Source organism: Elgaria multicarinata, chromosome 3 (genome assembly GCF_023053635.1).
Source record: "Elgaria multicarinata webbii isolate HBS135686 ecotype San Diego chromosome 3, rElgMul1.1.pri, whole genome shotgun sequence".
NCBI lineage: Eukaryota > Metazoa > Chordata > Lepidosauria > Squamata > Anguidae > Elgaria > Elgaria multicarinata.
This window is the reverse complement of record NC_086173.1, coordinates 115,419,993-115,441,715: the sequence shown is the minus strand read 5'-3', so window position 1 is coordinate 115,441,715 and position 21,723 is coordinate 115,419,993. Positions and strand designations below refer to the sequence as shown.

At 40.1% G+C, this 21,723-nt stretch overlaps 1 protein-coding gene across 1 annotated transcript in view; it reads left to right on the top strand.

The window, feature by feature from the left end:
* The first annotated feature begins 325 nt into the window (after positions 1-325).
* The window catches only part of DNAH12 (dynein axonemal heavy chain 12), a 107,423-nt gene continuing 86,025 nt past the window's right edge, over positions 326-21,723 (top strand). The window contains exons 1-11 of the mRNA XM_063121339.1: positions 326-498; positions 2,387-2,477; positions 3,495-3,521; positions 6,506-6,695; positions 8,613-8,688; positions 11,185-11,343; positions 12,333-12,528; positions 13,917-14,105; positions 17,564-17,720; positions 17,822-17,913; positions 20,948-21,126. Of these exons, the coding sequence (XP_062977409.1) occupies positions 326-498; positions 2,387-2,477; positions 3,495-3,521; positions 6,506-6,695; positions 8,613-8,688; positions 11,185-11,343; positions 12,333-12,528; positions 13,917-14,105; positions 17,564-17,720; positions 17,822-17,913; positions 20,948-21,126 (1,529 nt within the window). The remainder of the gene's footprint in view (positions 499-2,386; positions 2,478-3,494; positions 3,522-6,505; positions 6,696-8,612; positions 8,689-11,184; positions 11,344-12,332; positions 12,529-13,916; positions 14,106-17,563; positions 17,721-17,821; positions 17,914-20,947; positions 21,127-21,723) is intronic.

Here is a 21,723-nt window from a genome sequence, read left to right as displayed (position 1 = left end):
TGTTTCTGGGCCTTCTGTCTGGAGTGTGATGGAATGTTGGGAACTGGCTTTTACATATATAGAAATCAGTTTCCATATATATGTAAAATCTAGCCCCTTGCTCACAGTTTTGGATCAAACTCAGGAATCGCTATGCACTGAAATTGTGCCTTTTCCCCACCTCTGTGCACATAATATAATAAAGAGCCTGATGCTTATTTATACCTACATTAACATTTCGATTCCATTGAAAAAAGGCACACTGCCATATGTTGATTTTTGTTCAAATACAATTTAATAATCTGACCAATTTTCCTCTGCTCAAATAGTTTGTTTGTTATTTTAGATGTCAGCTCCAGGCAAATCGTCAGACTCTGCTAAAGACGATGATGATGCATGGAACATTCGGTTACCACCTATCGCTCTGCCATCCACATCCAAGGGCTTGACTGAAAAACAGAAAAAGCTGATGAAATATCGAAGAGTCAAGGAACAGCAAAAGATGCTTAATAGGATCATGTAAGATACCTTTCCCTGTCATTTTTTACATTATACACAGGAGCAATAGGGAAGGATAGCGATGCCAGTCACATCAGTCTCTCGTGTTACAAGTTCTCTGCAGAGCTTAGAGGGTAGCCTTTATCATCCTAACTCTTATGCATCTCCCCAATCCCATAGGTTAGAAATGGAGAATATTCCATATGAAAAAATTGTAATCGGGGGTGATTCTTGTTTCTCATGAGTAAATTTGAAATTCTTTTCAAATTTGCACTCTGGGTTCAGAGCCTTCCACCTATCTTATGCCCCACCTGCAAAGAGCCAAACAGGGCAAGAGGAGAATAGAGGGACTCCGCCTCCATTCCTCTGTTTAATATAACAAAAGCAGCTAGATGTGACTTTGAGTCTGTCTAACTGATTTACCTTTCGGTGGGCAGGGAGGGGACTGAAGAGGCCATAGGATTCTGTGCCTCCTGGCCTCTCTTCTCCCCTTTTACCAGCATGTCCACTTCCCCCACTGACTCCTCTTATGAGGTTGCAGTTGCAACCTTGTAAGAGAAGCTTTCCATGATGATTAGGAGCAGGTAGGTGAGGGAAGATCCATGATCGGATCTCCTTCTCCATGCTCTGTCTACGGGGGCAGATGAGGAGATCCACAGCATCCTATAGCACTCTAGATGCAATTTAGAGTACCATAGGATTGCTCTGTAAGTTTATCTACTGTGGATTATTTAGATTAAAGTGTTTATTTCTTTTTATGCTATTTTATGTCTCCGTAACTAAATCTCAACAACACTTCTTAATTTGGATCCTGAGGTTTGACTGTGTGATTTTGACAACCGAAGGGTCTCTCATCCTGTGTACAAGACCACACTTTCATGCTACTCACTTTGACCAAGGGGAGACATGGGGAAAATAGGCTGAATGCAGCCGGTGGTGTCAGTGGAATTATCTGGTAGCTGTGCCCTCCAGTGTTGAAATTTAACCTGCAATTCTTGGAGCAATTGATAATGCTTTTTTGGTATTGTTTTTGCTTTATTTTTTATAGTTTGGTATTTATTGTTTTAATTATTTGTTTGAATCCATTGAAGACAAAATGGGATATTAATGTCTAAAATAACATAAAAATAAATAATATAGTAATATAAATAACATAAAATAGTGTCATGCTACACCATATATCACAAGATGTGGTTAGTCAGTGTTGTGCAGTTTCTCTTCAAAGAGAAAAAAAAGATTTCCCCTGGTCCTGGGGAGAGGGTTATATGTATACGTGTTGTGTCTGTAGTGAATGTGCTATAGCTGGCTCACAACTGAAATTATGTACATCAGTACACAGTTCTGTACTGTGTTCACAACCCTTGGAAAGGGATGTTAGCTCAGTGGTAGAGCACATGGTTTGCATGCAGAAGGTCCCAAGTTCAATTCCCGACATCTCTAATTAGGTTTGGAAAAACTCCTGCCTGAAACCCTGGAGAGCCATTGCCAGTCAGTGTCAACAATAGTGGGCTAGATGGACCAATGGTCTGACCACAGCTTCATATGTTCCAATGTTGTCACATTCAAAAATGTTTTATCAAATGTTTAGGTTCATGGTAGTAAATACATGCTTAAGTACTCACCAACGTTTGTCCAAGAAATCTAGAATTATGTGATATTATGTTTCTTAGAACATAGTCTGATGGCAGGATTTATATTCTATGTCATACAAATAATTAATTCCCTTGGATAATGATTCAAAGGCTATGTATTTGGAAGTATGTTCCGCAAAAAGGGTATACTGACATTCCAGAATAGGGCTAAAATAATGAATGATGAATAATTTAGTGGCTATCTAATCCTTTTCATGTTCACATAATTTAATGTGGTTATTGTTCACAATTTTTGTATTCTGTACATTTTACTTCAGAGTCAATACAGCTACAAAAGACTATGCAGGAGCCATTGAAAAATTTGCTAAAAAAGAGACCCAGCCTCCTATTCCACTATTGCCTTTTACAGTAAGTTTCTAATCTACTTTAAGATATAGTACTCTGATCATAACATTTCTTTGAGGGTTTTTTCTTAAAAGTTTTACAGCACAATCTTTGCTATATTCAGGCATAGTGACTTAACTATGTACTAACCCCTTGATCACAACCTATCCTCCAGCTTTCTCCATTCCTCTCTTCCCTTATCCTAGGAAAACCATGCAACAGGCACTGCCAAGTAGTAATATATAAACCCTGTGAATAAATCAACTAATTTACCAACACCTCTGTAGTGCATTCTATAGGCAAATGTAAATTAACCAGGCATAATCTATAGAAGTTCATAGTTTGTCTGAGAGATACACCAGTGTTGTACCTTCAGGAGGAGAACAAGAGGAGACTGGGCTACATTCAGATCACTTGTAAAATTCGCATAGCCTTGGGTAAATTGAACACAGGATTCCACCGAAGCCAGAGAATGCTCCAGCAAAAATAGCAAGTTTCATACTAGCACTAACAGTGCTAATATCAGATACCATCACTGCTGGTGCTCTGTTTGTTAAAAGTGATTGAATTTTTTTACGTGTGGGTACTCATTCCTAATTATTCCTGCATATATTGTTCCTTTGGGTAGGCAAGCAGTGGTGTTCCTGACCTTTGAGTATTTTATTTTGGCTACACTTGGTGCTGTGGAAATGGGTATCTATCTTATGGAATAATGCTAGGTTGTGAAAAATGGTGGTGTTCTATGTGCTTTCCTCATCTTTCTTATAATAATTTATTATGGAGTTGTTAGAGGTCAGACCCATAGTAATTGCAGGACACTACTTGGCTACCCACTGTTTATAGGGTGATTCTTTGGTCTGAGAACCTGTTTCAGTGAATCTCCTACCCTGCTTGATTCTCATCCTAAAAAAATTGCTTAGGTCCATTTCTCATTGCAGCATAGCACTGGCTGAATGAGCTATACTGGTACAAGCTTCAGAAGAATGATTTTATTTTATTTTGTGAACTTAATTTTGTGATCTTAATTTTGTTTTTCAACAGATGAACAGTGAGCAGAAACAAATAAGAGTAAGTGAAGTATCTAAGAGTGTGTATGTGTGAGTATAAGTGTTGCAAGATTTTGATGATAAAATGTTGTTTAAAAGGATTTAAATGAGGAATTAGGATTCATTTAAATATGCCCAATATCTATCTGCATATTTAGAAATAACAAAGAAATCCTCATTTTCTGGATCAGAGGTTGAAAAATGGTGCATATTGTGGAAATTTTGAATTATTTACAAAATTATCCAAAATTTTATCACGCTAACTTGAAAACAATATTCCTCGTCTGGGTGGTAAGAAAAAGAAAGTCATAAAGTCTTTGATTGGAATACGAATATCTTGGACATCTAGTATAGTATTACTTTCTCAGTGGTGTCCACTCATTTTTTAAGTTTGTACATTGAATAAAATCAAGGATTCCAGTTCACATGGAGAAGAAGTCCTGGCAGATGTTCATCATTTACCAAGCTGACATGAAAGTTGCTGATGTCACTCCTTATTGGTCATGTTTAATGCTCCCCTCTGCATTAGATCAGGTCTGCACAACTTGTTATCCAAGAAACCAAATATAACCCACCAGTCAGGCTAAGCCCATGCTCTTTCCTCGAGCCCAGGAATGCAAATATCAGGAGGAACTTCATTCTTTCCAGGCAGGTAGCTCCCAGAAGATGGTGTTGTAGAATTACTGTCCTGCTCCATGGCGGTGGGCTTATGGGGAGCTCCAGGGTTCTTATCCCCACAGCTTTTAAATGTCTACATGAAACTGGTGGATGAAGGTATCTACAGATCTATGCTGAGGTATCATCAGTATGCTGATGATACGTATTTCTCATTTTCAACTGATCCTAGGGAGGCAGTGAAAAACCTGAACTATGGACTGGTGGTGAAGGACTATATGTAGGCAAACAAACTTAATCCAGATAAGGCAGAAATACTGTTAGTTGTAGTATCAATTAGTCCACAAGTAATTATACAACCTGTGTTGAATGAGATTGCATTCCTCATAAAAAAGATCAGGTTTGCAGTCTGGGAGTGCTACTGGCACTGCTATTGGATGTCTAGGTGCCTCTCCTTATATATGCCTGCCCGAGACCTGAGATATGTTGGAGGAGCCCTTCTCCACATCCCACCAACTCAACATATACGCTATGATGGGACAAGGGAGAGGACTTTCTCTGTTGTGGCACCCTGACTGTGGAATGCCCTCCCCTTGGAGGCCCGATTGGCGCCAACAGTGATTTCATTTCGGCGCCAAGTAAAAACATAGCTTTTTAACAAAGCCTTTGATGGTTAAACTCACTAAGATGGCACATTGTTTTAACTGTTTTTACTGCTTTTACTGCTTTTAAATTATATATTGTTTTAACTTGGTTCATGGTTTAATTTGTTTTTAACTGTGCATATTTATTGTTTTATACTGTATGCTTTTATCTGTACGCCATTCTGAGATCTTAATGATATAGGGCAGGATATAAGTGTTTTAAATAAATAAATAAATAAATAAATGGTGTCTAGGGGTGCTTCCAGACAGAGGGCTTCCTAGAGCTAACAATCAAAAGGCATTGTGCACCTGTTCTACCTTTTTTTGTGGTAAAAAAAAGTGTTGGAAAAACATGGGAACACTACAAATTGAAGATGACATTATTTGGACTCCCCACCCCTGTGCATAAAATTTTGGAAATGAGACAATGGGATTACACAAAGCCTCATATGGAAGCATCCTCTGAGTTCTGTACCAACTGCCATCTTTCTTTGAGAAGGCTGACCTGGCCATGGTCATTTATTTGGTAGTTACTTCAGGCTGGAGTGTAAAACACTTTATTTGAGGCTGTCTGAAAGCTTCAACTGATCCAAAATACCACTGCCAGATTATTGTCTGGGGCTGATTGGATGCAGTGTATTACTCCATCTCTCTCTCTCTCTTTAATATTCATTGGTTACCTACTTGTTTAGTTGATTAAGGTGCTGGTTCTGACCTTTTCAAACCCTAAATGACTTTGAGACTTGATTTTGTTGAACACTGCCTTCTCCCTGACATTCTCCCCAACATGCCTGTGCTCTCTGATTAAAGGTGGAGCCCTCCTCTAAGTTTCCCTGCCATTGGAAGTACTGCGGATGAATACAAGAGTTGTAGTGCATAAACTGGAACTCTCTGCTCCAAGAAGCACATCGTGCCCGAAGTTACACTTATCAGACTAAGGGCACAATCCTGTGCATGTTTAAGGAGAAAAGTCCTACCGCAACCAATATGGCTTGCAAGTATGGTGGTTGATATATGACTTTTTTTCTGTTTAACATGCATACAATTGTTGCCTAAGACATGGCTTTCCTGGTGGGCTTTTTGGTAAAGATCGATTTGTTTTGTTTTGTCTTTCTACTTTTGTACTGAGAGTTTTTGTTTGATGTTTGACTTTTTAATTTTTGTTGCTGCTCACCTGATTATTCTTGTTGATTTTATTACTGTTTTGGTAGTTTGTTTTTTCTTTTGAAATGAAAAGCGGAAAAGTACATAAAAGTACATAAAATGCAAAACACAATACATGGGAGGTGTATAGTTTTGTGGTCCCAAGTTGTACAGGCTGGTATTAGACAGCTTGTGCTGCTTTGTGGGCTAGGTATTGGATCTTGTCCAACAGTATTTACTTTTTCTTTTCTTTTCCTTTCTTTTGCTAAGACATGCAGCTTCCCAGTAATCACCGTTCTCTATTGATTGAATGCAAGCTTTAATATATCATCTCCCTCTTCATACAGTGACATAACCTGATTTGTATAATTTGTACAATAACAGTACAGTATACTACTGAGAACAACAGATGATATTTTAGCAATTATTGCATTCAATATGAATACCAAAATTGTCTAAAAGGAATTTGCCTCATTTTCTGTTCAGGTTTCTGAACAGGCCAAGACAAATTAACTTTAATACAAGAGCTTATCCTTTTAATAACAGAACAACGGGAACTCCATTGTTTTGATCTTGTGTTAACTTGATCATGGTGCTATTTCAGAACAACTATCTCTTTATGAAGAAATGTGTTGAAAATAATCCAGTGGTGCCTATTCAGCAGGAGTGGCTAGTTTCCATGCTCACTTTGGTACCTCAGAATCTAATGGAAGGCAAGGAGAGAGAGAAACTGGTGGAAGAGCTCTTAGCTGAGGTAACAAACGATTATGAAATGAGCATGAAGAGATATATGGGTAAGTTCCACTAGGAGCATTATATTATGGCTGTACAAGTTATATTCCATATTATGTCTTTGCTGGTACTGCAAAACATTCAGTATCGACTTCTTTCTCCTATATATTCCTACGAATGTTGTTGTACAATATAAAGCATAGTTTTCTACTGCATAAAATCTTGCCTTAACAGATAGCAAAAATTACATTGATACCTAAATGTATCACAGATATTTTCCCCCAATTCTGATATTCTCAAAGCGTGCTAATATATTCATTCTTTTTTTAATTTATTTATTTAAGGATTTTTATGCCGCCATTCAGCCAAAAAAGGCTCTCACGGCAGCTTACAAAAGTATTTCTTGACAGTCCCTGCCCACAGGCTTACAATCTAAAAGACACGACACAAAAGGAAAGGGGATTGGGAGGGAGGAGGAGGAGGGGGAAAAGGAAAGCAAATTCAGGCACTATAATCTTAGTTGGAAAGTTCAGCAGTTACAGGTGACAGCAGGAGGGAGGGGGCTCTCAGCTGGAGCTGGACCCAGGCACGGTGGAGAGGTGCCTGGCTGCTGCTTCCTCCCTCACTGGTGGCCTCTCCAGAGACAGTTGGTAGCAGGAGGGAGGGGGCTCTCAGCTGGAGCTGGACCCAGGCACGGTGGAGAGGTGCCTGGCTGCTGCTTCCTCCCTCACTGGTGGCCTCTGCAGAGACAGTTGACAGCAGGAGGGAGGGGGCTCTCAGCTGGAGCTGGACCCAGGCACGGTGGAGAGGTGCCTGGCTGCTGCTTCCTCCCTCACTGGTGGCCTCTCCAGAGACAGTTGGTAGCAGGAGGGAGGGGGCTCTCAGCTGGAGCTGGACCCAGGCACGGTGGAGAGGTGCCTGGCTGCTGCTTCCTCCCTCACTGGTGGCCTCTGCAGAGACAGTTGACAGCAGGAGGGAGGGGGCTCTCAGCTGGAGCTGGACCCAGGCACGGTGGAGAGGTGCCTGGCTGCTGCTTCCTCCCTCACTGGTGGCCTCTCCAGAGACAGTTGGTAGCAGGAGGGAGGGGGCTCTCAGCTGGAGCTGGACCCAGGCACGGGGGAGAGGTACCTGGCTGCTGCTTCCTCCCTCACTGGTGGCCTCTGCAGAGACAGTTGACAGCAGGAGGGAGGGGGCTCTCAGCTGGAGCTGGACCCAGGCACGGTGGAGAGGTGCCTGGCTGCTGCTTCCTCCCTCACTGGTGGCCTCTCCAGAGACAGTTGGTAGCAGGAGGGAGGGGGCTCTCAGCTGGAGCTGGACCCAGGCACGGTGGAGAGGTGCCTGGCTGCTGCTTCCTCTCTCACTGGTGGCCTCTGCAGAGACTTAACAATACTTAGCATTTATCTAGCATTTCACATACATCATCTCAGTTAAAACAACAACCCTTTAAGGAAGATCAATACTGTTACTATATTATAGGCAAGAGCTTTGGGGCTGAGACATGGTGGTTTGCCTGCTTGTGGGTTTTCCAGAGGTATTGAATGGCCACTGTTGGAAACAGGATGCTGGACTAAATGGATTCTTGGCCTAATCAGCTGGGGCTCTTTTAGCATCTTTATACCTTCTCCTACCAAGCGAGTTCATAGTTGAAGCAAGAGCTGAACTCAAGATTAATTTTACACCAGTTCTTGACACATTTCAATAAGTTTTCAAAAACAAACTAAATGTAAACCGTTGGTTATTCAAAATGTATGAAAACAAAGGAAGAGCTTACTCGAAATAAAATATTAAATAACAGATTTCTTTTTACAGCCGATATGTGTTAATATAAAGTACGTAAGCCATTTCCCACCAATACTTTTGAAGGAAATTTGAACAATCCTATTGGTTTGGGCAATAATTAAAAAAGAGCCTTTTAGGTATTTATTTTAAGTTACCTTTCCTAATTTATAATATTGTTATACCCTCCCAATATGTTCTAGTGCGAAGTGTTCTTGTCAAGCCAAACGTAAAATTGCTTGAATATGAAAAAGAGGGACCTTTGCCAGTTGAACCTCTGTGAGTAAATTATATACATAAATACTTTAGGGTCTAATCAACCCACCTGTTGTATATATACATAGTACGAAGCACCTGGTCACTTCTTTCTTTTTTTGGTGGCTATTATTTGGATGTCAATTGACTGAGCTGGTTCAGACATAATACTAAATCATTGTTCGGTATTATGGACTTGAGCCTGTTTCTCCTTCCCTTATCCTCTGGTGCTGTCAGAAGATGGAAATTGGAAGTATTCACTTCTCGTCTTTTTGGCTAAATTCAAGTGCTTCTGTTTTTAACTAACCAGAGTTTGTCATTCTGTCTGAACTGGGAACTGTGGCTAATTTTAACTATGGTTTATTTGAACAAACCAAGATCATGGTTTAAACTATGATTTGAAACCATGGCTTGAACCATAGACAAAATTAACCACAGTTTAGTGGTTGGACATAACAAACTTGAAAACAGAAGCAGATGTTTCCAATCTCTTCCTTTTGGCTATGCTGGGAGTACAAGGACCCAAGGCTCAGTCCTGTAGCACTAAACCATAGTTTAGTATTACTTCCGGACACAGACTGTATCTCCTTCCAGACACAGACTGTATCTCTATAATTTGAATAGCAAATATGTTGTGTATGGAAATCCCCGATTGCTGCAAGTGGATGTTTTATAGATCAGTTAGCTTAATTCCTCCCCTATAAATACCCAACTGATTTTGTAAACTGTCCAGAGAGCTTCAGCTATGGGGCGGTATATAAATGTAATAAATAATAATAATTAGTTGTGCCTTTTAAAATGCATGAAGGCCCAGAGCAAGAAATTAAAATCTTACTGGCTATAGTAGGTAGGGGAATGACAGTGGACAATGAACAGAGCCTCTCCTATGGCATAGTTACTGGCAGAACAGCTTTAAGTTAAAATATGCTGGTATTTTTTAGCCCTGCCCCCTTTCCTTTTGCTCCACCTTCTCTGCATTCAGCCCTGTCCATGACTGGAATGTGGCCCCCAGAAGCATCTCCAAAATTGAAGTCTGCCCTCAGGCTGAAAGAGGATTTACACACCAGCCCTAGAAACACAGTCTGTTATCTTTCTGTGTCATTTACAAGACAATGCTTAAGTCAGAATTATGGTTTATAATATCACTTCAGAGGGCATACTAATCTAGGAACAACTCCCCCACAAGTCTGTTGAAATGAATGACATGTGTGCAAAAACACGGCATTCCAATACTCCCATTCCTTTAAAAGAGAGTTGCACTGGAAAAGCTAAGAAGAGGGAATCTGATAGTTGCAAACTGGCAGAAATTTAAAAGTTTAGTACTCTTGCTCAGAATCAAGCACTCCAGGATTGCTGGATAATCTCAAAGTGCAGCCAATTCCTTTTAAAGCAGACATGTTTTATTGACAAAGCAAAGCACATTCTTCAAATGATATGAGATACTTGTTTAACTTGGTTTAATATATTTTCTTTTACCCCTACTTATAACATTTGAATTAAATGATTGAGATTATCTGAATTTTAAGTTTTGAAATCAAATAAAAGTTATACAGAGAGAAAAGTATGCACTGTCTTACCTTAGCCATGACCTTATTGAGCAATGAGTTTATTGGCCTATGAGCTGACAGAATTGAGATTCACACATCAAGTCTTCCTCAGGGCATTCTGCAGAGTGCTCTCTCTCAAACTGGTGAGTGGCTGTCTATATGCAGGCAAAGCCCCTCAGTGGCTGTGGATCAGCCCCACATTGGTTAGATAACACAGGTGCAGGTTCACAGCCACCATGGGGCTTCACCGTGTGGCTGCATTTTGAAAAAGCTGGGGATTTACCCTGACTTTTTCAAATGCAGTGATGTCAACATGGCGGCTAATCCAGGGTCAACCCAAGGGTGGAGCCTGGTGGAAGGTGATCAGCAATTGGTCACCTTCCACCAGGAAGAGGGTGGGGGTGGCTCTGGGACCCGGCTGGCCACCCAGAAACCCTGATCTCTCTCCTCAGCATTGGGATTACCATCCCAGGAGAGGGAAAGTGCGCAATTGAAGAGGGAAAGTATGGGGTTAAAGAGGGAGGCGCCACCAATGTGGCACCATGAAGAAAGCCCTGGGTTTCAAGAGGGCTTAGAAAAGCGAGAGTTCCTGAGGAAGAGTTCATATTACCTGTATCACCCATATGATATCCATATGGTGTGGCAAGGGGATGACCTAACCTCCTAGCAATCTTTGATTATTTTCTAGGGCATAACTTTGGGTGCAATCTTATGCATGATTAGACAGAAAAAATGTCCTACAACTCTGAGCATTCCCCAGGCAGCCATGCTGGGAGTTTTAGAACATTTTTCTGTCTCAACGTGCATAGCTTGTAGAGAGCAGTATTTTTCGAAAGCAGAAAAATGGAAGTCTTAAGCTCAAACTGTTGAGATTTTTAAGGCAAGGAATTATTTCTATGATCTGTTAATCAGAGGTATAAATTTTCTTTGCCTGTGTTTCTGTTTAATATGTCCATTGTGTTTATTTTACCAGAGGACTAGACTTTTCCAGACCTTGGCATAAAAGCTTTGTACAAGCAAGAAAACAGATTTTTGAAAATTTACATATTCTCCATCCAACTCTAAGACTTTTACTGGATATTGGTTACAAAACCTTTTCCCAGTTACTTATAGTAGATTTGTCAAGTTTCAGGTAAAATTTATGTCATTGAATTATTATTCGAAATATAGAATGTATTCTAATTAGGTAACTATGTTATTATATCATAGCTTACTTTTCTTACTTTATGTCAGATCAATTAACAATGCAATCCTATGCATGTTTCAGCAGAAGTGAATTCCACTTAGTTCAATGGGGCTTACTCATAGGAAAGTGTGCAAAGGATTGCAGCCTAAACAAGAGAGCTTCGGCTATGAGGCGGTATATAAATGTAATAAATAAGTAAAATAAATAAACATGTCACAGTAACAGCACAATTCTGTGTGTTTATTTCTAAGTAACTGAGTTTGATGAGACGTCCTTAGTAAATGAATTTAGGATTGCAGCCTAATTTCTTAATATGCTAGATGTAAGGCAGCCACAATGAGATATTTCTCTACTTATGATATGCTATTACTATTATATAGAAAAAATGAACTCATTCTCCAAGTATGGCTTCTTATTTAGCCAAAACAGCACCATCCACATACAAGAAGGGGTTATCAACAGGCTTGGGGAAATCTCAAGGTTTGCAGAAGTATAAAACTTTTAGGGGAAAATGTCCTGAAAAGTGAGGGCAGGACCTCAAAGCAACCCAATGAAGACTGAACATGCTCAGTGGGCGCAGAACGCTGACTGACTGTTGGTGGGAAAAGTGGTAAACTAGAGACAAGAGGAAGCAAAATGGAGTAAACTGGAAGAGGGTATCCACTGTTTGACTGAAGCTCTGAACAGGACATTCCATGCTGTAACATTTTGTTGCTGGTATCACTTGTTTTTCTATGCTTTATTTTTTTCAGTAGCAAATGTGCTTAAGGCTCTTGAGTTTTCTTTCCTCCGAATAAGATATGGGCTCAATATTTTAATACATAAATATTAAAATGCAAGTTTTCTTTATTCATATTGATGATTTTTTTTCTTATAGGCTATATAATTGGCTTTGTTTAATGCAGTTTCATTTTTCACTCTTATTTTATTGGTAGATCAAGAGGCCCACATGAGTATGAATCACTTCAAAATGATGTGTCTATAAACAGCTTAAAAACAGAAGAAAAAATATTAAACACATGGTATCCAAGGGTTATCAATCTTTTCACTAGAAAAGAAGCACTAGAGGGTGTGAAGTCTGACCAAGTTGATTCTTTCTATAATTGTGTGGCTACACTTATGTCTAACCAGGTAAAGCTTGTTTTTCAAATCAATGTCAGATGTGTACCCTGTTCAGAGCTCCAGGTTCAGAGCTTCCCCATTCATTTAAACAGAAGAGTAACACAGGGCATATGCAGAGGAAGGCAATTTCAATGTTGCGTCTTGTTGAAATGAATGGGAAAGCTCTTGTGGAGAAAGTAGAGCCTTGTGTGTGAGTCAGAAATTCTGCACCTGCACTGAATCAGGGGGTGCATATATAATATTGTAGGGGGGTGTCTTCACAGTGCCAGGTTGGTGCTGTCCCTCAGAAACCCTGTGCTATCACTCCCCCAGGCTGGCATTGGGTAATCCCAATGCCGAGGAGGGAGCACAGGGTTTCTGGGCTGCCATCCGAGGGCCAGAGCCACCCCCACCCTCTTCCTGGTGGAAGGTGATCAATTGCAGGTTGCCTTCCACCAGGTTCTGCCCAACTATGCCTCTGCTGTGACTCTGGAGTGAGGCTTTGGGGCAGTCTTGATGTTGTCTTGCGCAACATCAAGAGAGTTGGGATAAGTCTGTAACTTCTTTTTTTCACAGCTTTGACAGAAAGCCCTGGGTTGGGTGTGCGATTGCAGTTGCGTCGTAGAATTGACGCTGTGTCACACGCACCCACTCTGGGGCTTTCCGAGCATTTAGACAGCCCCTAGGTGTAGTTCTGGTCCTGTTGATGCTAGTGGGAATTTGTCAAGGAACTAAGTGAATTCAGAATTTTTAAAAATATTACAGATCACATTAGTTACAGATCACAATAGCTTTGGCTATTGGGCGGTATAAAAATACAATAAATAAATAAATGTCCTCCAAAACTTAGAAATGAATTTTATTTTAAAAACTAAGAATTTTAGTAGTTGAACGTAATATTCAGTTATACTGTTTAGGTACAATTGTGAACGCTTTTCATTAAATAAATCTGTATTTTATTCCATTTGAGCTATGAGTGTTTCAGCAGATAGGCAGATTATAAATGGTTTTAATTCATAAATAAAAAATTGCACTAATGAGACCTCAGAAGCAGACATAATTTACAGACTGCACACCTGCCCAAGAGGAGGGAAGATAGCTCCATTGAATGCTATGGCCATCCTCTCCTGTGGTCATAGCAACAGCTGCAGGAGTGATAGGAATATTTTCTGGGGTTCATGCTTTAAATTTTAATGCTTTATACCAAATTCAAGAATGTGCACTCTTATATAATTGGAAATTCTACATACTAGATGAAATGATGTTAGGAGATGAAATTTTAAGCCTGGAGTTGTAGAAAATGTCCCTGCTATTAAAAATGTATGTACGTATGTCAGTATATATGGATTTGCTGTGGTAGAGGATAGGTTGAGATTTTCTTTTGCAACATGTAACAAAATTCTCTGTAATTTTTTTAGCTAAAGGAATTCTTGAAAAGAACTGTTGAGGCGTATGTGCAACTATTCAATTTGGATGACCAAAGTCGGCTGCCTTTGTTTAAGATGGAGCTGACTTTTGATGATGAGAAAATGGACTTCTATCCAAGCTTTCAAGATCTAGAAGATGCTATTTTGTTTATAGTCACTTTGATTGCACAAACTCTGCAGGTTCAGTTTAGTCTACTAATATTTTATCTCATATATCATGTAAGAATGCTAAATGTTCAATGATGTATATCTCAGTCCTAGTAAGTCCAATATACTTCAATTGAATTTTCACGTTTTGTGTAGTTGTTCACAAATTTAACATGCCAGTTTTAAGCACAGTTCATGCAAGAATATTCCACCCCATGGAAATCAATAGGATTTTCTTCCGCTTAATAGTTAGAATCCCTGCTAGTTATACAGGAGACTTTGGATAGCCAGTGTTACTCACCCTCTTTTATGGTGTATGAAACCTCCATCATTTGGATAGTGGAGCCGCTCTCAAAAGTGTCTTGTCAAAGATACCTATTACCATCCAGGTTGAACTCAGGGGAAATCAATTCTGTCAGTTTGTTGCAGAAGTCAGCCATGAACAATGCTGATTGGCTGGTTCCAACTATGCCCATTCCTGGATAGGGATAGCCTAGCCATGGTCATTCATGCACTGGTAACCTCACCATTAGGCCACTGTAATGCATTCTATGCGGTTCGGAAGCATGTGTGCAGTTCGGAAGCAGCTCTGCTCATGTAAAACCTGTGTTAAAAGAACTGCACTGGCTCTGCTTGTTAGCTACTGAGCCACATACAAGGTTATGTTGTTATCCTACAAAGCCCTAAACAACTTGGGACCAGCATACCTAACAGACTCCTTCCCTTATACGCACCTGGATGTCAGCTACGATCCTCAGAGAGGGACTTGCTGGTCATTCTGAAACGAATGGAATGCTTCTTTGTAGCAGCACCCATCCTCTGGAAAGCCCTCCCTCGTGCAGTTTGGGAGGCGGAATATGTAACATCTTTTAAACGCCTTTTAAACACAGGCTTTGCCTGGATTCTAACTTAGGCCACAGCTAGACCTAAGGTTTATCCTGGGATCATCCAGGGTTCGCCCCTGCCTGAGCACTGGATCCCCTGTGTGTCACCTAGATGAACAGGTTTGACCCCTGGACGATCCAGGGATAAACCTTAGGTCTAGCTATGGCCTTAGTTTGTTTTATATCGCCTTTTTAACATTTAATTCCATCAATGGGCTGGATAGGGCAATGCAATCTTACTAATGGATTGCATGGGGAGGCTTCCAAATTAGCACTATTAGTGCGCAAAAAAATGGTCGCCAACCCGGAAGCATGTCTGATCAGATTGAGACAGAGATGCTTCCCCCCCTTTTTCTGCTTTAAACTGCCATCCAGCCCTCAATATTGCAGCAATCTTCCTGAAACGCGCAGGGTATGTAAAGCCAGCATTTCTTTCTAGCAGTACTGCGTTTCAGAAAGATTGCTGAAATATTTTTCATTTTAGGCTGCTAGGTTGACCCACCCCCCAGTAACTCCATTTAACATGGTGGAATGCTCTTTTTACTCACCGTCCTTAACTACAAGAAACACGACCGTGTTTCCTGTAATATTTTAAATTTATCTGACACTGTTGTATTTTACGGTTTTAATTGTGCACTGCCCAGAGAGCCTCGGCTAATGAGCAGTATAAAAATGTAATAAATAAATAAATAAATCAAAGACCGTCCTCTCTGAAGCCATTTGGGGACTTTAAAAAGTGGAGCAACAAACAAATGTTCTGTTGAATAAACTTGCAAGCAGTGCCTTTAAAAACAAGAAAAGATGAACAGCCTGGCTACAGCATGGGTGAGATTTTATTTTATTTATTTATTTTATTTATTACATTTATATACCGCCCCATAGCCGAAGCTCTCTGGGCGGTTTACAGAAAATTGAATTAGAACAGATTGAATTGAGTTGGTATTAAGTACATCTATTAAAGATATTACAAAGGCAGGAAGAAACTGGGGTCTCCCCACTGGAATTTTAAGGTATGTTTGTATGGAACCTTAGGAATTCCATTTGAGCTGTAATGTGCGTGGGCTTTCTCATGTCATGAATAGGGCTGTTTTAGGTGTAGAGAGAAAGGCATGGGCAGGCCTACTGCCTCCATTGAAAAGAATCAGATCATCACCTCCAAGATTTTTTTTTAATAAAGCACTCCTGATGTGGCATATGCATGCCACACGGACTTGGTGGGACACATCAGCATTTTGGACTCCAATATACATTTGTTCTGGGCACCTCATTTACCTCAACAGTTCTTAATAATACTAATTAGTTTTATTTATGCTCCCCTCATCGTTAAGGTTTTTACATTGAGCTTTTCTGCATGGGACTGTTAATCTGCTGTATCTACTTTTGGTTTTGTCACAGAATTGAAATCTAAGCACTACACAAAGGGCCCGTTCAGAAGACACTTTAAACCATGGTTTTAAAAATGGAGGTTAAGCCAGAAAACCAGGCTGTGTTGAGACAACACTTTAAACCACAGCTTCAACCACGGTGAATAAGGCTTTTTGCTTTATTCACCATGGTTAAAGCTGTGGTTTAAGGTATCTTCTGAACGGGGCCTTGCGTGTATCTTTTCCTGCTTTTCTACTACATACCTTTTAGGTAGCACGTTGGTACAGCGGAATCGTGCAAATACACAAATAACTGAAGCATTTTTCCACATTTACAATTAAATACCACTTTCCCTGCCTCCCCCCCAAAAAAACACTCACCAAAATTGCTCTTTATGACACAGAAGCAACACTACTGTGTCATAGTCTAAAGAACCCGTAAGCAACCATAAGTAGGGAGTGATGTGATCACGATAAACGCTTTGTGTAGAAAAGTCTAAAATCATACCTGATAGTTGCTTCTGTACCATATGGAACTTACACGTTAGGCTACTGTGTAAATCAGACATTAATTATGGTGATTCAGTTGGCTAAAATGTATCTTTTTATAGTCATTAGAAAGTTGTAGGACATAAATCTCGTAGTGACAGTAAGCAAAGCATGAAAGGTATAGGGAGAACAGTTGTAATTTGCATAAAGATAATAGGCAATGGCATAAGCCTTTGTATGGGGGTTGCTGGAGAACATGGGTGGGAGGGTGCTATTGCACTCATGTCCTGCTTGTGGATTTCCCGTCGACAGCTGGTCAGCCATTGTGTAAACAGAATGCTGATCTATGTGGACCCTTTGGTCTGATCCAGCATGACTCTTCTTACGTTCTTATACATCACCATGATATAATGTGAAATAAACCTGTTAGGATTAAAACAGGGTGGGCAACTTCCAGGGGCCTGGGGACTAATTCCCCCCTCCCGAACCCTCTGGGGACTATGCTGCCAAATTTTCCACCAAAAAAGGGCAAAATTTTCCAGCAAAAAAAGGGCTAATTTTCTTTAAAATGAGCTCAAGGAGTAAATTAATTTTGATCAGCGCAAGGTAAAATAAAAGTTCTGTAAAAATGCTTGCTTTTTTCTTTTCTTTTTTACAAATTTGCTTTAAGAAATCTGACAAATTTAAATTTTGTTACTTCTTATGAAATCGTTCCTTAAAAGCTGTAGGTAACTCTTTTATGTGTTTTGAATAGAATGTCCAGACCATACATTCGTGGCTAGGAGGTGCAAGCACAGTTACAACTATTGACACTGAACTTCCTGAGCATGTGATATCATGGGCGTCATCTGTATTGAGGAGCGCAATTAATGAGAACTTGAAAGGTCCAAAAGCACATTTTGATTCTTATGGTGAGTGATTTAACATGGGGGGTTTCCAAGGTCATGTTCTTAAATTAACACTGCAAAGTAGATAACTTTGGCAAACATTTATTGTGATTGTTGCCTTGCAGTGGAACATTACGGCTGGCTGGTAGATGGTGCAGCAGATGACCGTATAAGAACATTTGTAGCTGAGGAGCATAGTTTTGATGAATATACAGAGGTAATTTTCATGTATAATTTGCAACTAAATCCAGCTGCTATTCTTATAGATAAAATGTCTTGGCTGCTATTAAAATTCCACCCCCACACTCCACTCCGAGCCTGAAACAGTTCCGTTAAAGAGCAAGGCAATTTCTGCAGCCAGCATTCTGTTCTGTGAGTGGCTTGGCTTGTTCTGTGCTTGACTTCTATTAGGAAAGAAACTTTATGTCCTAAATTCCTCTTTCCATTAGATGTCAATGGGCCAGTTAACACGGTCACCACATTGTGGCATGTGCTGGTGGCCATTTTGAATATTCAAGCAGCAGCCGGTGAATGCCTTGACTTATTATCCAAACCCAGCAACGGTTGGTTGTTACTGTGGTTAACAAATCATCCACAACCTGTTGGCTTTTTTTTAGGGTTGTGGGCGGCTTGTTAACCCACCCTCACCGAGTTAGGACAATACAATAAAGCACTGTGCATGCCGGACGCAGCTTGAATATTCAAAATGGCTGCCAGCATGCACTGCTGTGACTTGAATAAGCCATGGTGGGCTGTGGTGATCCTGCGAACCAGCTTACTATGTTCTCCTTTCAGGCTTCTGTAGTAATCTGGGTATATTGGACTATGTGTGTATCAAAGTTCACATTTCTAGTTAGCCAATACAGTCCTAGTTGGCACCTTATCCATTTTGGAGTAAACTTCAAGTCATTCATTTTGAGGCAGAGAGGTATAAAGATGTTTCCTTTTCAAACTTTTCTAGTAATCAGGGCTTCTTGATCTACATGTGTACTACAGTTCAATTTTCTAGGTTATTGGAATTGAACATTTATACGTCTCTCCTCCAAGTAGCATACAAAATCTGCATGTTTGAGAGAGATGTACATATGTCCTACTTTCAGTTGTTTCTGCTAGTTAGGATGGCTTGGCTATGTATGTGCTAAATGATAGGCATCCATGTGACACAGAATTAATACATTTCATACTCTGTGAAACAGACCAAACAAGTCTAGATGTTGTTCCTGTCTCTTCCACCCGGACCAAGAATTAATAAGTTGGGGATGTGATTTGCAGGTGATAAAATCCTGGATCTCCTACATTGTCTGTTCTTTTTCCTGAACGAATTGGTTGCAGTGGATGAGCCTTGGGTATACTTGTGCATTTAACTGACGCTTTATAAAGTATGATCAACTGCAGCCCAGTTGTCCTCAGTCTCCACACACAGCTCAGTTCCTCTTTCTGCTAAGAGCAGCCTGCTTGCATGGGGCTCAAGGGCGAAGAGCCTCCTAAATCACTCCATGCAAACAGCCAAATAGCTGCTGCTTGAGGTAAAGTGACCCACTTGTAATGGAGTGTGCAGGCATAGCTATGGCTCACCAGGCATAGTAATGGAAGTGGGGAGGAGGGGGGGAGGTTTCTGATTGCCCTTATGAATAACCTACTCTCTATGTAAGCATTTACGCTGGAGGAGAGATCTTTGTGTTTAATGGAATTGCTCCACTAATGGTACAGGTAATTTTATTGTTCTTTCATAGCCTCTGTTTGGAAAGTACTGGAAAAGCTATACCAAGCAACAGCAAAGGATCACATATAAAAGTTATGAAAAAGTGCTAGCTGCTAGTTTGCTGTATTTTATCTTTTAAAGATATCGTTCACATATGGGGTTGGATCCAGACTTCCTGTTAGTGGAGTTCCATTCACAGGATGCTCCCACTGGAAGAAGAGTAGGAGGCATTTTCACAGATTCCCCCTTCAGCCATCTGAAAACCTGCTCTGGAGGGTTGGGAGACCCCTGAAAGCTGGGGGCTGAAGTGGGAAGGGAGAAATGGTAAAAAGGACTTTCCCCACCTTTCCTCCAGTGGGAGCTTCTGCTGGGTCCCTTCCAAACAGAAGAGCAAATTTGGATCCAAACCCATAGTGTAACCTCCATTTCTTTCTGTAGTGAGAATTTGTCATTTAAAATTAGAATATTTAGATAATTCTTTTATATACAAACACTGATAAATTAATTTTAAAAAAACTAAGGGCTTCTTCACACAAGTGAAATAAGGCATGCTCATGACTGGCCACTCATGGAAGTTTGTTGGTCCTTTTCATGATGCCGGCAACCTCTTGCATGTCTTCTGCCCCTTCCCCTGGAAATTCCGTTTTTAAAAATCCCCTGTGATATCTTGATTCTGCTAAAATACCTTAGGATTTCCTACAGTATACAGGGGAAGTTGCACTACAACTTCCCACCAGAGGACGCTACGAGCAGCAATTCGGCACTATGAGCAGTGAGAGGAGGGGAAGTTTGTCCATTATAGACCATGTGGACGTCCCTTTCGAGCCGTGTAATGCTGCCCCATTACGATTGCACAAAAAGAAGCAGGAAGCAAAGCCCCAGTAAGGAAATGTGGTTTCCCCTTAAGCTATGTTTCTCACATTCCTGGAAAGTATAAAACTTTCCCCCATATCTTAATCTGTATTTCTCAGAACCTGAACATATCATTTACATCAGTTTCATGACATTAGCTATTATCTCATAGCTTTATAAGCCACACCTCCATCGGTGGTAACTGAGTTTGTTTGTAAAATTATTTGTTAACCTGTTGTTACCTTTTACGTAGGGTTGTTACCCTGAAATCATAGCTGATTCACTTTATGATCAGTTAAATGTACATAGAGTTACATAAAAATAAAATAGTAATTTTGAAGTAAATGCAGACTTTTTAATATTTAGATTTTGCGTACATATATCATATCAGGCAGGCACTATCTTAGAACAAGTTTTCTGTCCTATTCATAGAAGAAGGTGGAATGTTTCTTCTAAGATGGTACATTAAAACAACACATTTTTATATTTAAAAAATTCCACTAGTAGCACATTTTTAATTTATAAAAGTGTTTAAATAGATTAATCTGTATTAATATCAGTAATTTAATTTAAATAAATTGATCTGCTCACAAGTAAGTCCCATTGAGTTCAGTGGGACTTATTCCTAGGTAAAAGTGCGCATGCAGATATTTTAAAGACTGCTGCTTACATTAACAAACATCTTTTTGTTTTGAAGTTTATAGATGAATTTTTCAGTCTTTCAAAGGAAATAATGAGCTTGCCAATGATAGCTCATTTCCCAATGGTGCGTTTAGACTGTGAAGATTTGAAGCAAGGTTTGGGTGAAAAAGCAAAAAGCTTTGCAAATAAATTATTGAATGTAATAGTACATAATCACAAAGAAGAAAATGAAAAGTGAGTAAATTTCTTGCTATACTCAAACTCATGCTTAAATTATATAATATATAGTATTATTAATTTCCCCCTTTCTGTATTCATTCTTTTCTGGAGCCTGGTTCTAAGCTGTCTTGTATACCATGGCATTTGCTGCTAGGTTCCCCAGTGCTGGTGCAAGGGTCACCTCATCTCTTAGTTTAACATAAAGAGCTAGCTTTGCCCAAGCACTGGGGTGTCACCAGCTGCTGGAACTGCAGAATCAGTTCTAGGTAAAAGTTTTACACATTACAGGAGACCATGCTAACAGCTTTTGGGGAAAGGAAGAAGGCTGGAAGAAGGCGGTAAAGGGAGGCAGGGCTACCTACTACTGGTTCAGGGGTTGTTTCTTTAAAATGCAATTGCTGCTTTGGGGCACATGTTAATGAATACAGCACAGTATCTACTGTGTTTGTAAGGCAATCAAGTGCTGCACATCAATGCATAGTGTTCTAATTGTGGGAGAAAGACAAGGAGTGTGAATGGTAATGTGTGTTTTGCTAAATAACTAAACTTCAACCATTATCTCATGATTTGGCAGTGCACAGGAGCAAGAACAAACTGTGGGAAGTTTCCCCC